This window comes from Bos javanicus, chromosome 15, assembly GCF_032452875.1.
Source record: "Bos javanicus breed banteng chromosome 15, ARS-OSU_banteng_1.0, whole genome shotgun sequence".
NCBI classification, from domain to species: Eukaryota; Metazoa; Chordata; class Mammalia; order Artiodactyla; family Bovidae; genus Bos; species Bos javanicus.
This window is the reverse complement of record NC_083882.1, coordinates 5368366-5383281: the sequence shown is the minus strand read 5'-3', so window position 1 is coordinate 5383281 and position 14916 is coordinate 5368366. Positions and strand designations below refer to the sequence as shown.

The 14916-nt window shown below is 37.0% G+C and overlaps 1 protein-coding gene across 2 annotated transcripts in view; it reads left to right on the top strand.

Annotated features, from left to right (window-relative positions):
* The window catches only part of DYNC2H1 (dynein cytoplasmic 2 heavy chain 1), a 398003-nt gene that overhangs the window by 55778 nt on the left and 327309 nt on the right, over positions 1-14916 (top strand). For both annotated transcript variants that reach the window (XM_061440087.1, XM_061440086.1), the window contains exons 26-32: positions 254-636; positions 2710-2842; positions 2942-3059; positions 5058-5170; positions 7165-7284; positions 12284-12434; positions 14459-14664. In XM_061440087.1, coding sequence (XP_061296071.1) covers positions 254-636; positions 2710-2842; positions 2942-3059; positions 5058-5170; positions 7165-7284; positions 12284-12434; positions 14459-14664 — 1224 coding nt within the window. The remainder of the gene's footprint in view (positions 1-253; positions 637-2709; positions 2843-2941; positions 3060-5057; positions 5171-7164; positions 7285-12283; positions 12435-14458; positions 14665-14916) is intronic.

Here is a 14916-nt window from a genome sequence, read left to right as displayed (position 1 = left end):
GATGTTTAAAATTTTTTTTACAAGTAAAAAGCATATGGCAGAACTTTGTATATATTTTGACTATGTGAACCAGACACCCCTTCATATTTTAGCCAGTAATTCTTTGGATTGCATCTAAAATATATCCACTTACTTTTTTTCTTTTTTGCTTTATAGTGAAAAGTCAAGTAAATATATATCTTCTTATAAAATAGATATAGCTTACCTATTTTGTATGTTGAAATAATAAATATGGATATTTTGTGTTAAATAGGATTTAAATAGTCGGGCACAAGGTGAAGTTACAATCAGAGAAGCTTTACGTGAACTTGATCTGTGGGGAGTTGGAGCAGTATTTACATTGGTTGATTATGAAGACAGCCAAAGTCGAACCATCAAGCTGATTAAAGACTGGAAAGATATAGTAAATCAAGTTGGAGATAATAGATGCCTTCTTCAATCCTTAAAGGATTCTCCTTATTATAAAGGGTTTGAAGATAAAGTGTCGATTTGGGAAAGAAAACTTGCAGATTTAGATGAGTATCTACAGAATTTAAACCACATTCAGAGAAAGTGGGTATATTTGGAACCCATTTTTGGCCATGGAGCATTGCCAAAAGAACAGACACGCTTCAACAGAGTTGATGAAGATTTTAGGTCAGTACTGTACATAAAAAAGAGGACACACATGATGCATTTTTATTCATATTGTGAGGTACTTAATACAAGCTAATTACTTTTACTTGTTAGTATTATCTATGTCTTTAACTTTTTTTTTCCTTGGTTCCTTTTGAGAAACTATTTTCTCTCAGTCGTTTACTTCTTGAATCATTTTGATGTGGTGTCTATCTTTACCACTTTACCTATATTAATATTATGTGTGTGTGTGTGTGTGTGTGTGTGTGTGTGTGTGTGTGTGTAGTTGCTCAGTCATGTCTGACTGTTTGTGACCCCATGGACTGTAGCTCACTAGGCTCCTCTGTCTATGGAATTCTCTAGGGAAGACTACTGGAGTTGGTTGCTATTTCCTTCTCCAGGGGCTCTTCCTGACCCAGGGATCGAACCTGGGTCTCCTGTATTGCAGGCAAATCCTTAACTGTCAGCCACAAGAGAAGTCTAATGTGATATAGGTAATATTATTATCTATATAATACTAATATTGGGGATTCTGAAGTGGCTCAGTGGTAAAGAATCCACCTGCCAATGCAAGAAATGCAGGTTTGATCCCTGGGTCAGGAAGATCTCCTGGAGAAGTTGATAGCAATCCACTCCAGTATTCTTGCCTGGAGAATCTTATGGACAGAGGAGCCTGGTGGACTATGGAACATGGGATCTCAAAAGAGTCAGACACAACTGAGGGACTAAACAACAACAATATGAATATTATTATAATAATATTACTGTATTATTATAGTAATATTACTAATATACACTTCCTAAAATTGCCAGTTACTTTCCCACTGTAAATCTGATGGACATTTTTTTACTTTATCTCTGACTAGTATCTGATAGAGTTGAGCATTTCTTCTTTCTTAGGAAGTCTATTCCTTTGGCTTCTGTGATCCTGTCCTGTTGGTTTTCTGCCTGACTATCTGGTTCTCCTCCTGGTTCCTAGTCTGCAGCTCTCTCTAAATATTTAGATGCAGACATTCTCCAGGTTTCTGCCTGTAGGTTTTCTCTCTCCATATTCTTTGTTTAATGAGCTGAACTTCTTTCAGAATCAATTCTCATCTAGTTGCTGAGGTCTCCTCAACTTGTTTATTGAGCCTATCTTTCTTTTCTGATCTCCAAATATATTAAATATCCTCAACATGTCAAAATTAAATTCATAACTTTATTTCAAATCCCTTTCCCACAAGTATTTTCTCTGTCATTTCTTTCCCAATAAATGGTACCACCTAACTGCTCAAAGCAGAAGCATAATGGATATCTTTGACCCCTCTCCCCATTTCCAAGTCCAGTTACCAAGTTTTGTTGATTGTAACATACTTATCTATTTTATTACATCTTTTATATCTCTACTTCTTTGGTTTTATTCTAAAGTATTCTAAACTTTTCAGACTACTGCATAATTTTTTGACTTGTTCTCTTCTTCTCCAATATGTTTTTCACACAGAAACCAGAGTAATCTTAAAAAAAAAAAGTTGCATTACTTGTTTCCTTTATTAAGTAAAACTTTAAAATGGTTTTCTATAGCTCTAAGGATAAAACATATCTGAGCATCTACTCCTATCCCATTTCTCTAACATACAGAGCTCTTTCTCATGATCTTTGCCAGAAACTGCTTCCCTCCTACTCATTGCCTTTTTCTTTATTACTTAAATCTCGGCTTAAATTACTTCCTCAGATAACTCATAGGTTAGGGATTTTCCCATTAACCACTTTAACAAATTTTTGTACTTTTCTTTCTTAGCATTTATCATAACTTTATTTGAATATTCAGAGAAATTATTTAGTCTCTTTATCTGTCACTGGGCCATTATCTCTATGAGGTAAGGCTTAATATTTGTTTAGTGAGTTGATGAAATAAGAGAATATGCAATAAAGGAGATTAAAAATGGTAATGGGTTATTATTAACTTTAAGGATTGTGTACTAGATTTATAATAATGTATTACTGTTATACTGGTATTACTAGTTTGTTTTAAGCAGACAAAGAAAAGCCTATATATCCCTTTTTCAGCCAAAGACTATTAAAACAGATGTGAAAGTAAGTTTTTTTCTTCTGCAGATCAATAATGCTTGACATCAAGAAAGATAATAGAGTCACAACATTAACTACTCATGCCGGAATCAGAAACTCTCTATTAACGATACTTGATCAGCTTCAAAGATGTCAGAAATCATTAAATGAATTTTTGGAGGTATTTTTTTTTAAATCCTTGTATAATAAATTGCAAAGTGCTTTAGTATCTTAGTTATTTGAAAAGATAAGTTTTTTCTTTTTGTTTTTAATTTTTAAGGAAAAACGCTCAGCATTCCCAAGATTTTACTTTATTGGTGATGATGATTTATTAGAAATACTGGGCCAGTCTACTAATCCATCAGTGATTCAGTCTCACCTTAAGAAGCTTTTTGCTGGTAAGATTCAACATTTATTCAGCAGATATTTATTGAGTTTCAGCTATCTTCCAAGCATAATGTTAGGCTCTTAGGCAGACTGTTGAATAAAATGCAGGTCATGTATTCGAAGAACTCAGTTTAGTGGTGGGGCAAACTAGTAAGTTGACAAATTTCTATGATCAACGTAAGCAGTGGTGTTATAGCTGCGTCCATGAAACATCTTTGAATCATTTAGTTCAGTTTTGCATATGTCAAGATGACATCTCGAGTGAGATCTGAAGAATATATGTCTCAGTGTTAGACGCTCAATCGTGCCCGACTCTGTGACCCCATAGACTGTAGCCGCCAAGCTCCTCTGTCCATGGAATACTCCAGGCTGGAATACTGGAGTGTGTTGCCATTTCCTTCTCCAAACATAAGTCTTGAAAGTGAAAATGGAAGTCACTCAGTCATGTCCAACTCTTTGTGACCCCATGGACTATATACAGTACATGGAATTCTCCAGGTCAGAATACTGGATTGGGTAGCGTTTCCCTTCTCCAGGGGATCTCCCCACCTGGGGATCGAACCCAGGTCTCCTGCACTGCAGGCTGATTCTTTACCAGCTGAGCCACAAGGGAAGCCCAATATAAGGTCTGGAAGTGAGGAAGAACGTGTCCCTTCATTACTGAGTTTAAAGGTCTCCTGAGTATCATCCCAGTGGATATACTCAATAGGCAATTATTGTTAGCAGAGGTACCTGGAATGGAGATGTAAAATTGGGAGTCATCTGTGTAGAGATGATAATCGTTTACTAGCTAAGTTGTGTCCGACTCTTGTGACCCCACGGACTATAGTCCACTAGGCTCCTCTGTTCATGGGGTTTCTCAGGCAAGAATACTGGGATGGGTTGCTGTTGCCTTCTCCAGGGGATCTTCCCCACTGAGGGATGAAACCTGTGTCTCTGGCATTGGTAGGTAGATTCATTACCACTGAGTGACCAGGAAGCCCATAAATGATGATTAGGTTATAGGAATAGGAGGGATTACCTGGTAAAGTGGAGAGTTATAGTGCCATGTGCTTTGATGTTGTTGAATCATTTAAGTTAAGTAATTGCATTTGGAGTTGGTTTGCTACACAAACAGTGATTGTTATTATTTTCTTAAAATATTATTTGTTGGAAAAAGAAATTTCATCTTCACTTATATTCAGGGATTAGGCCTACAAGCCAAATCGGATTTACTATCTTTTTTTTTTTTTTAAAGAAGCTTTTGTTGAAAGGAATACAGTCATGCCCATTATTGTCTGTAGCTGCTTTTGTACTACAAGCATAGATTTAAGTGATTGACAAAGAGATATGACCGTAAAAACCTCAAATATTTACTCTTCGTTGTTTTACAGAAGTATTTACTAACCATTGTATATCCTAAGCTTTAAAGTGTTTATATCTATAACTGATTTGGCCTGTGGAGATAGTAGAAAGAGTTCTTCTAATCAGAAAGTTTGCTTTCAAGTTCTATTATATGTTAGTTATTAGTTTACCTCCCTGAAATCTAGTTTCTTTCTTTAAATTGTAAATAATAATTTATGGAGTTTTTCTGAAGATCCAAACTGGGTCATGTCTGTTTTTTATACCATAAAGTGAGTGTAAATTTTGGGAAAAGGAAGTGTTGTTTGCTTTCCCCCTTTGCTCTTATCTTTTTATTTCACATAAGTGGAATCATCAGTATGTATTCTTATGTGCTCATTTGTGCCTGGCTTTTTTCAATCATCATAATATTTTCAACTATATTTTATTCCTTTCTTTGCTGAAAATAGTTGTGCAAATATATCACAGTTTCTCATTCACCTTTTGGGTATTTGGTTTGTTTCTAGTTTTTGGTGATGAAAAGCTGTTCTTTTATGTTATATAACTGAACTAATATAATTCTAATATATAAATATGTTACAAAGTATACATTTTGTAATCATATGTAATATCTAATAATTATGTGTTTAAGGAAGCTTTGCATTTAAATTGTTTCTTTTGTAATATAGGCATACACAGTGTCTGTTTTGATGAGGAATTAAAACATATAACTGCAATGAAATCTTTAGAAGGAGAAGTTGTACCTTTTAAAAATAAAGTTCTTCTGTCCAGTAATGTAGAGGTAAGTAATTCTTTTTCAAATTTGAAAGTATAAAAAAATTAACAGTATGAACTTTGTATCAGAAGTAATTTGGTCAATTTGTAGAGTAAGTTGGTTAATTTAGGCCTTTTAGAAACCTTTCTCATATCTTAAAAATAATTTTTTTTGTAAAGTTCACAATGATTTGATATTAAGGAGACTATGAATTTTTAGTTTTTGGAATGCAGCATGTAACTTTGAAAAGAACTTTTGCTTTGAAGTCAAAAGACTTGGATATTAATTATAGCTCCACAACTTATTAGATAAATAACTGTGAGTCTCAGTTTTCTTAAGTATTGAATGAGAAGTCCTACTAGCTATTGCAAAGCCTTTCATTGACACTTAAAGGAGATAATTGGTGTTAGGTACACTGTAGTGTGACTTCCCAGTGGCACCAGTGGTTAAGAACTCACTTGCCAATACACAAGACGTGAGGGATGTAAATTTGATCCCTGGGTCTTTTAAGATCCCCTGGAGGAGGGCAATGCAGTCTACTCCAGTATTCTTGCCTGGAAAATCCCATGGACAGAGGAGCCTGGCAGGCTACAGTCCATGGGGTCGCAGAATCAGATACAACTGAAGCAACTCAGCACGCACACACGCACGCACACGATAGTGTTTGGAATATAAGTTCTCAATAAGTCTTTGTTCTTTTTTTCTTCAGCATCTGAGTTGTATAAGATGGTTTAAGTGAACAAGTAAACTTGAAACTAGTGCATTTATACTACAACTATCGATTAATTCGTTCTATTGGACTAGAAGTGAACTGTCAAGTGTCTATTACAGTTACACAGATAAAGCCAATAGCATTAGGATGTATGCATCAAATTATAATTTTTAAGTTCCAAAGTTATCTTCCAACTGCAGGTCAGGTCCATGCCTTATCATATGTATATCTGTACAGTTTACAAAATGTCCATTCTTGGTTGGGCCTCTATATCTTGTTGGATATGGAGTGTATCAATCAGGTGGCTGTAAGCATAGATTTGTTAGGTAGCTATCATGTTTGGTGAAGGGTTTTATTGTTTTTGCTGTTGTTTTCCTTTCTTGTAATTTTATTAGGACTGGTGGAACACACAGAGAAAAAGCTGTTAGCAGCTGGGATAGCACAGAACTCTGGAAGCTCCTGTGATGGTAGCAGAGTAGGTGTCTGCAGCCTTGTACTGAGAGCTCTTACTCTTTAGCTGCAGTGGCTTTTGAACTGGGCAAAAGCTTGTACTCTTTTTAATACTGGAAAACACTCTAAAAATAAATAGTAAAAAGCTAGAACTTAGAGTTAAAATAGGTAATGATGAAAAGCTTTTGAAGCTTGCAGTTTTGTCCTTATATTTTGTTGAGAATGATGCAGTTTTTTAAAGTTAAATAGTGATTCTTAAATATTCATTGCTCTTTTGATAAATTATCATTCTTATTTTGACTTTAGTTAACTTTTATTCTTTTATCTATAATTAAATAATTGAAAAATTGTTTTGACCTTGAAATAGAATTAATTTTGTTTGAAGAGGGAGCTTAACTCCTTAAATAATATAGTTCACCTTAATGAAGCAATCTCTTCTTATAGTTACAGTTTTCTAAACATGAGATCATCAGGTTAGCATGAGCCAGGGGACTTAGCCAGTCAGTGTGGCTCTAATTTACTGGCCCAGCTGTCTAGTTTGGTTTGTCATAATGACGAAATGAATGAGTTACTTTTTAAATGTTCATGTTTTTTTGGTTTGTATGGATGATGATAGTGATCACTAACTACACATTTTTGAGTTTCACACTTACCATTATCCCAAGAGGTGAAAAAAATAGTTATTTTCAATTTATTTAAATAATTTATTAAAAAAATATATGCCATTTAGCACATTTTTGGAATGTGAGAGTCAGTAAGAAATTATAACCTTCATGAAATAAAAAAATAGAGTCATTAGGTTGTGTTTTTGTTTTATGACTGGTGTAATAAGAAATACATTTTCTAATCTTACTTTCAGACCTGGTTAAATGATTTAGCCTTGGAAATGAAGCAGACTTTGAAAGAGCTGTTGACAGAATGTGTTACTGCAGGTCGAAGTTCTCAAGGTGCAATTGACCCATCCTTTTTCCCTTCACAGGTAAGGGAATGTCTTCAGTAGAAATAGGCATGGTATCAGTGGGAGAGCCCTGATCTAGAGGTCAGGAGGCTTACACAACTGGGATCTTTGTTGTCCTTTTATCTAGCAGTGAACATCTGACACATTGCTTACCTTCCTCAGTCCCTCAACTGTAAAATGTGAGGGAGGAACTGCATGATAGTGAAATTCCCTTCTAGCTCCATTAGTTTGCTATAATTTGGATGCTTTCAAAGTAGAAACCTGTTGACATTGCAGCTATCAAGCCAGTGGGGGGTGGAATTGGGAGGCAGAATCAGTGATGTAGTACTTTCCTGGTTCCAGATGCTTAGTCCTTCACTGGTGAAGAATCACAGGCTCTATAACTTTGTCTCTCACCCTTCCCATAAACTCATATAGGAGGTTGGAGCTGGCAGAAGTTTAGCAGAGTGTTAGTGTAGGTCTCAAGGCAGGAGTACTGAAGTGGTTTGCCATTCCCTTCTCCAGTTGACCACATTCTGTCAGAACTCTCCACCATGACCTGCCCATCTTGGGTGGCCCTACACAGCATGGCTCATAGTTTCATTGAGTTAGACAAGGCTGTGGTCCATGTGATTAGATTGGTTAGTTTTCTGTGATGGTGGTTTTCAGTCTGTTGAGAAGGCAATAGCAGCCCACTCCAGTATTCTTGCCTGGACAATCCCACGGATGGAGGAGGCTGGTAGGCTGCAGTCCATGGGATCACGAAGAGTCGGACACTTACTGAGAGACTTCACTTTCACTTTTCACTTTCATGCATTGGAGAAGGAAATGGCAGCTCACTCCAGTGTTCTTGCCTGGAGAATCCCGGGGATGGCAGAGCCTGGTGGGCTGCCGTCTGTGGGGTCGCACAGAGTCAGACACGACTGAAGCAACTTAGCAGCAGCAGCAGCAGCCCTGTGATGGAGAAGGATAAGAGGCTTATGAAAGCTTCCTGATGGGAGAGAGTGACTGAGGGGGAAACTGGGTCTTGTTCTGTGGGTGGGGCCCTGCTCAGTAAATCTTTAATCCAATTTTCTGTTGATGGGTGGGGCTGTGTTCCCTCCCTGCTGTTTACCTGGGGCCAAGCTATGGTGGACCTCCCTGGTGGCTCAGATGGTAAAGCATCTGCCTATACTGCCGGAGACCTGGGTTCGATCCCTGGGTTGGGAAGATGGGAGAAGGAAATGGCAACCCACTCCAGTACTCTTGCCTGGAAAATCCCATGGACAGAGGAGTGTAGTAGGCTACAGTCCATGGGGTTGCAAAGAGTCGGACACGACTGAGCAACTTCACTTCTTCACTTCAAACTATGGTGGAGGTAATGAAGATAATAGTAACCTCCTGCTTTGAACTGTGGTGTTGGAGAAGACTCTTGAGAGTCCCTTGGACTGCAAGGAGATCCAACCAGTCCATCCTAAAGGATGAATGTTCATTGAAAGGACTGATGTTGAAACTGAAACTCCAGTACTTTGGCCACCTGGTGCAAAGAACTGACTCATTGGAAAAGACGCTGATGGTGGGAAAGATTGAAGGCGGGAGGAGCAGGGGACGACAGAGGATGAGATGGTTGGATGGCATCACCAACTCGATGGACATGATTTTGAATAAACTCTGGGAGTTGGTGATGGACAGGGAGGCCTGGCGTGCTGCAGTCCATGGGTCACAAAGAGTTGGACACAACTGAGCGACTGAACTGAACTGAAGTGTAGGTCTGAAATAATCATAGCCCTGAACTAGAACTTTGACAGCAAAGAAAAGAGCTAGGTTGCAAAGTTGATATAGATATTGCTGGAGGTCAGTGTTCATAGCAACTTTTTTCTGAAACACTGGATATTGTATCACAAAACTTGTTCTCACAAAACTTGTTCTGACCCATATTAAAGTATAGCACTAGGACTTGGATTAAATATCCTGCCTTGTTCAGGATTAGTTTTATTGCTGGTTGAGACTAACACTATACAGGTAGGGTATCAGGAACTTTAGTTCTTAGAGACAATGAAAGGCAGGTATTGAGATAATCTGTGATTTCTCACAGGAGAGTCTACCTTTTTTTTTGTTTTTCAAATTAAAACATTCAACAGCTATTGGAACAGGTTTTTATGTTCTTCTAAAGCATGAGAAGTTAGATAGGAAACTTGCAACATTTTAGACTTAGCTATTTTACCATTTATATCAGTTGCATCTTTTAGCAGTTTAAGTCAAGCTAAAATATGTTTTAAAAAAATCTTAAGTTCTTAGAGAAAAATAAAAATAATCATTGATGAATAAAATAATGCCATTGCAAAGCTAGAATTAAAGTGTTTTATTACCTCTGGAAATGTTTCCTAGTATTCTGTCAATTTCTAGGTAGGATTTAAATTGACTTTTGGAGAAGGCAATGGCAACCCACTCCAGTACTCTTGCCTGGAAAATCCCATGGATGGAGGAGCCTGGTGGGCTGCAGTCCATGGGGTCGCTAAGAGTCGGACACGACTGAGCGACTTCACTCTCACTTTTCACTTTCCTGCATTGGAGAAGGAAATGGCAGCTCACTCCAGTGTTCTTGCCTGGAGAATCCCAGGGACGGGGGAGCCTCGTGGGCTGACGTCTGTGGGGTCACACAGAGTCGGACACGACTGAAGTGACTTAGCAGCAGCAGCAGCAGCAGCAGCAGCAGAATAAAAGACACAATATTAAAAAGTATACAAAAGTAAGAATTGCATAAGAATTAGATTGAGGAAAAAAAAAAAGAATTAGATTGAGGAAATGAGAGTTTTATCAGGAGATGTATTAGGGGTTACAGGCTAAAGAAGGTTGCTGAATTGAGCATGAAACAGTTCTGGGTTCTGAGCAATCAAGAAATATGTGAATTACTAAAATGTAAATAGCTCATTAGCTCTGTAAAAATGTGAACTACTGAACCGTATTTAGAAAATAATTCTAGTTTACTAGCAGTTAATGTTAAGAAAAAATTATCTCAGGAGACTGTATATAAATGGATTGAATAGTATAATTGGCTACATGAATGTCTGGGACAGGTTACTGTGTACTGTTTATTCAGTTCTCTAAAGACATCTTTGTGAGGACCTGAAATAATCAGGTGGAGAAAGCACTTTCTGGTCTGGGAGGGAGGCAGCATAATAAAGTGGAAAGAATCTGACTTACCTTGGTTCGAATCCTATCTTTGGAGTGATTCTTTTGGCCACTTAGTTAAGACGGTGTAATAACACCTCCATGGCAACTCATTTTGAAGGTTAGATTTTATTAGTGGAGCAGCACCGTTGCTGCTGCTGCTGCTGTCGCTTCAGTCGTGTCCGACTCTGTGCGACCCCATAGACGGCAGCCCACCAGGCTCCCCCGTCCCTGGGATTCTCCAGGCAAGAACACGAGTGGGTTGCCATTTCCTTCTCCAATGCATGAAAAGTGACCATTATATTTTAGGCAATTAAAATCTTAGTGTCTGTTCAGGTATCTGAATGGTAATGTGACATGAGAATTAGTCAAGACTAATGTCTTGAGTATCATTTCTGTGTTAGTCTCTCATAGAAATTGTATAGCAGACTGTTAAAAATTGAGATATTGATGTGCACTTATTTATAACACAGAAATTCAGTAGTACTGCCTGAATGAAAATCCATATATATATACATATTAGTTTTGAGGTGGCATGTGAGCATTTTCATATGAAAATTAAAAAGCAGAGTCTTTTCTTACAAAGCAAATTTGGATTTGTTTAAATACTTTCCAGTCCAGTTCAGTCACTCAGTCATCTCTGACTCTGCGACCCCATGGACTGTAGCATGCCAGGCTTCCCTGTCCATCACCAGCTCCCAGAGCTTACTCAAACTCCTGTCCATCGAGTTGGTGATGCCAATCAACCATCTCATCCTCTGTCGTCCCCTTTTCCTCCTGCTTTCAATCTTTCGCAGCATCAGGGTCTTTTCCAGTGAGTCAGTTCTTCACATCAGATGGCCAAAGTAAATGCTTTACCATATACTTGATTAATTAAATGTTTTACCATATACTTGATTAAAGAAGCTGGTGAGTTTTGTACTACAAAGTATGAGAGATGACTTTGCCCTGGAAAGTTACTAATTGATTTTCTTTTTTGTTAAAGAACTTGATGTGGTACTTATATAATGTTCTGACTTAGAGCAAACAGCAGCTTAGCCTGCTATATTGTTTTAAAATGTCTATATAGATAATGAATTCATTTGAGAAATAGAGGCATTTAATGATGTTTTCTGGATGCTAAAAGGTAAATATAAGAAAAAGACAATCTGTTTAGTAGTAATTGGTCAGTAAGTTTTGTGCTTTATATGATGATGAATGGTTCATGTCTTTAGTTTAAAGGAGGGTCCTTTTCCATCTAAGAACTGTATCAAAGTATTTTAAAATATGGTTTCAAAATCTGGTATTTAAATGTATCATTTGCTTTATCAGTAACCTTGCTATATAAATTATATTACAGAAATCAAACAGCATTAATAGTTCATGTTTTATGTGAACATGAAGATGATCTATATTTAGTGTCTATTTATGGGGATTAGATTGAATGATTAATACAAATCTTGTTTTAAGATAAAATTGATATTTTGAAATTGTAGACTTCAGTGGTATACTGAGAGATTATTTTCGAATGCTACAAGATTACTCTTTTTATTAAATAGGATTAAATATTCTGATATCTTTGCTGGTTAACAGAAGCCATTTATGAAGAGAGTCAGGGGAAGAAAGTACAAAGGCACTTAGGTTATAATAAGCTTAGTGGGTTCAAAGGCCCAAAAATAGGCCTACAGAAGAATAGTGAGAGATGATTTCTGAGAAGTAGGCTTCAGCTGCATCACACAGTGCTTTTCCTACAAATGTATTACTCTATTAATATTTGAGGTCCAGTAAGACATTCATGTAGGGAGATCCAATATGTAATTGGAAATTTGGAAAGGGGTATCTTTCCTTACATTTATAAAATATTTCTAAATAAATTCACCTTTTAAAAATAATTTTTCTCTTTATTCATTAGATATTATGCTTGGCAGAACAGATTAAATTCACTGAAGATGTAGAAAATGCTATCAAAGATCATAGTCTTCATCAGATTGAAACACAGCTGGTAAATAAGTTGGAGCACTATACTAACATTGATACAAGTTCTGAGGATCCAGGGAATACTGGTATGGAAGAATGTTCCATTGTTTCCTGACTTTTGTTATTTGAACATTTCTTTTAGTATTCTATCTTAATTTATCTATTGTGCTTTTGTCTGTCAATCAGTCAATAATCTGTCTATTTTGGAGGTTAATTTAGGAATTATAGATATACTTAACTTTTATCTTGTACTTGGAATCAATAATTTATTATTTTTAATGGAATGTAGAAATCTTACCATTGTATAGATTTCTTTATCCTCCCCTTTTTATGTTATTTTCAATGTGTATAGATATTTATCTATATCTATATATTATATATTGGATATATATTTATCTATGTGTATGTGTGTGTGTGTATATATATATATATATATATATATATAGGTATTTATCTATATACATTGAAAACTCCATGAGAGTCTAACTTTTCCTTTAACCATCCCCTGTATTTCAGAGGACCTGAGAATAGTTTATTGTATTTAGATTCTTACCATTTCTGTTGGCCATCCTTCATCTTGGTTTCTTCCGGTGTTTATCTTTGTTTGAAGAATTTCCTTTAGTCTTTCTTTTATAGCATGTTTGCTGAATATGAATCTTACATATTTCCTTCACTTGAGAATTGTCTTCATTTCACCTTTATTATCTTTTCTGATGTGAGTTGGTTTTTTTTTTTTTTTTGGTTCTTTTCATGTTGAATGATTTCAGATTGTATCCTGGACATTTTGAATATTGCGTTACAAAAATCTTGAAAGTGAAAGTGAAGTCGCTCAGTTGTGTCCGACTCTTTGCGACCCCATGGCCTGTAGCCTATCAGGCTTCTCAGTCCAAGGGATTTTCCAGGCAAGAATGCTGGAGTGGGTTACCATTTCCTTCTCCAGGGGATCTTCCCGACCCAGGGATTGAACCCGGGTCTCCCGCATTGTAGGCAGACGCTTTACCTTCTGAGCCACCGGGGAAGTCAGTAATCTTAGTGTTATTTAAATTTTCCGGATAGTGTTGATATTTTTCTGTGAGCAGGTGCTCTCGTTAGGTTCAGCCCCAAGTTCCAGTCAGCCTTCTCTGGGCTGTGGGTCCCACGTCTGTTCTGTCTGTGCTGTGTTCTTCAGATCCTCGGACCTTTCCCACATGTGTGCCGCCTAGTGGCCAGTCATCAAAGTCCGATTTAATCTGCGCTTCAGGCTGGGTTCAGTTCTCTCCTGAAGAAGTTTCCGGGGCGTCTCCCCAGGCTCCTCCTGCTCCGTGAACTCCCCAGGGTTCTGTTGTTCCCTCGGGCTACCCTTTTGACTTCCGGTCAGAGAGCAGGGCCTCCGTGTGCTCTCCCACACGCTTCCTGTGACTGGGCCCGTGTCTTGGACCAGCTGATGGAGAGAAGAGACAAAAGAGCAGTTTGGGTTTGCCTCCCTCTCTTGGGGTCATGACTCCTCTAATTTGAGAGGGCGGTTCTCTTCCTTCAGAGTTTTAGGCATTTCTGGGACTCAGCTGCCAGCGCTGTGGCTACGGGGAGACTCCATTTTTGCTTTTCAACTTGGAGGTAGAGGCCTTGTCCTTGAAATCTATCTGGTTACACCATTATGGTTTCTGGCAACACTGAGTCCAGGTCCATGCATATAAGAGAGAAAAAAGGAAAAAGGTAAACTTACCACTGGTTTGGTTGTACTTCTGATTCTGCCCTTCCCCAATTTGCCTGATACTCTACTTTTGCAGAGTTCTAAAAAGCTGTTTAATGCAGGTTGTCTGTGTTTTATACCTGCATTCAGAGGGAAATCCAGGCTGAGTCCTTACTCCCTTGAAGAAGGAACCAGAACCCCTGTTTCACTGAATTTTTATACCTTAGTTTTTACACTCACTGTTCTTATTGGTGCATTTGACATTCTTTTGAGTTGCATGATGTATGTTACTGTACTATTAAGATGGATTATGAAATTAAATGCACTAAGGAATCATATATATGTAAATTTGCTAAGGAATCATTCATATATATACATATAAAATGTTAAAGTACATAAATCACAGGCAACGTTTTCACCAATTATTTTAATTGTGTACAGAATCTGGCATTTTGGAGCTTAAACTTAAAGCACTTATTCTTGATATTATCCATAATATTGATGTGGTGAAGCAGTTAAACCAAGTGCAAATTCATACAACTGAAGACTGGGCTTGGAAAAAACAAGTTAGATTCTATATGAAAAGTGATCACACATGTTATGTTCAAATGGTGGATTCCGAACTTCAGTATACTTATGAATACCAGGTATGTGTTGTGGTAGAAATGTTTAATTTTTCCAGTTAGGAATTATTTACTTTAAAGGAAATTTGCTATTGAATGAAAAAGTTATTTTAATTTTAGTTGTAACTTTTGTTTGTGTTATTGTCTTTTATTTCATTATAATTAGAAAGATGTTATATTGGAAAAATTCTATTTACAAAAAAGTTAAAATAATGGCAGTGTTGTGCTGATTTCTCTAAATGTGCCATTTCTTGAAGTAGTATTTATTTATGTAGA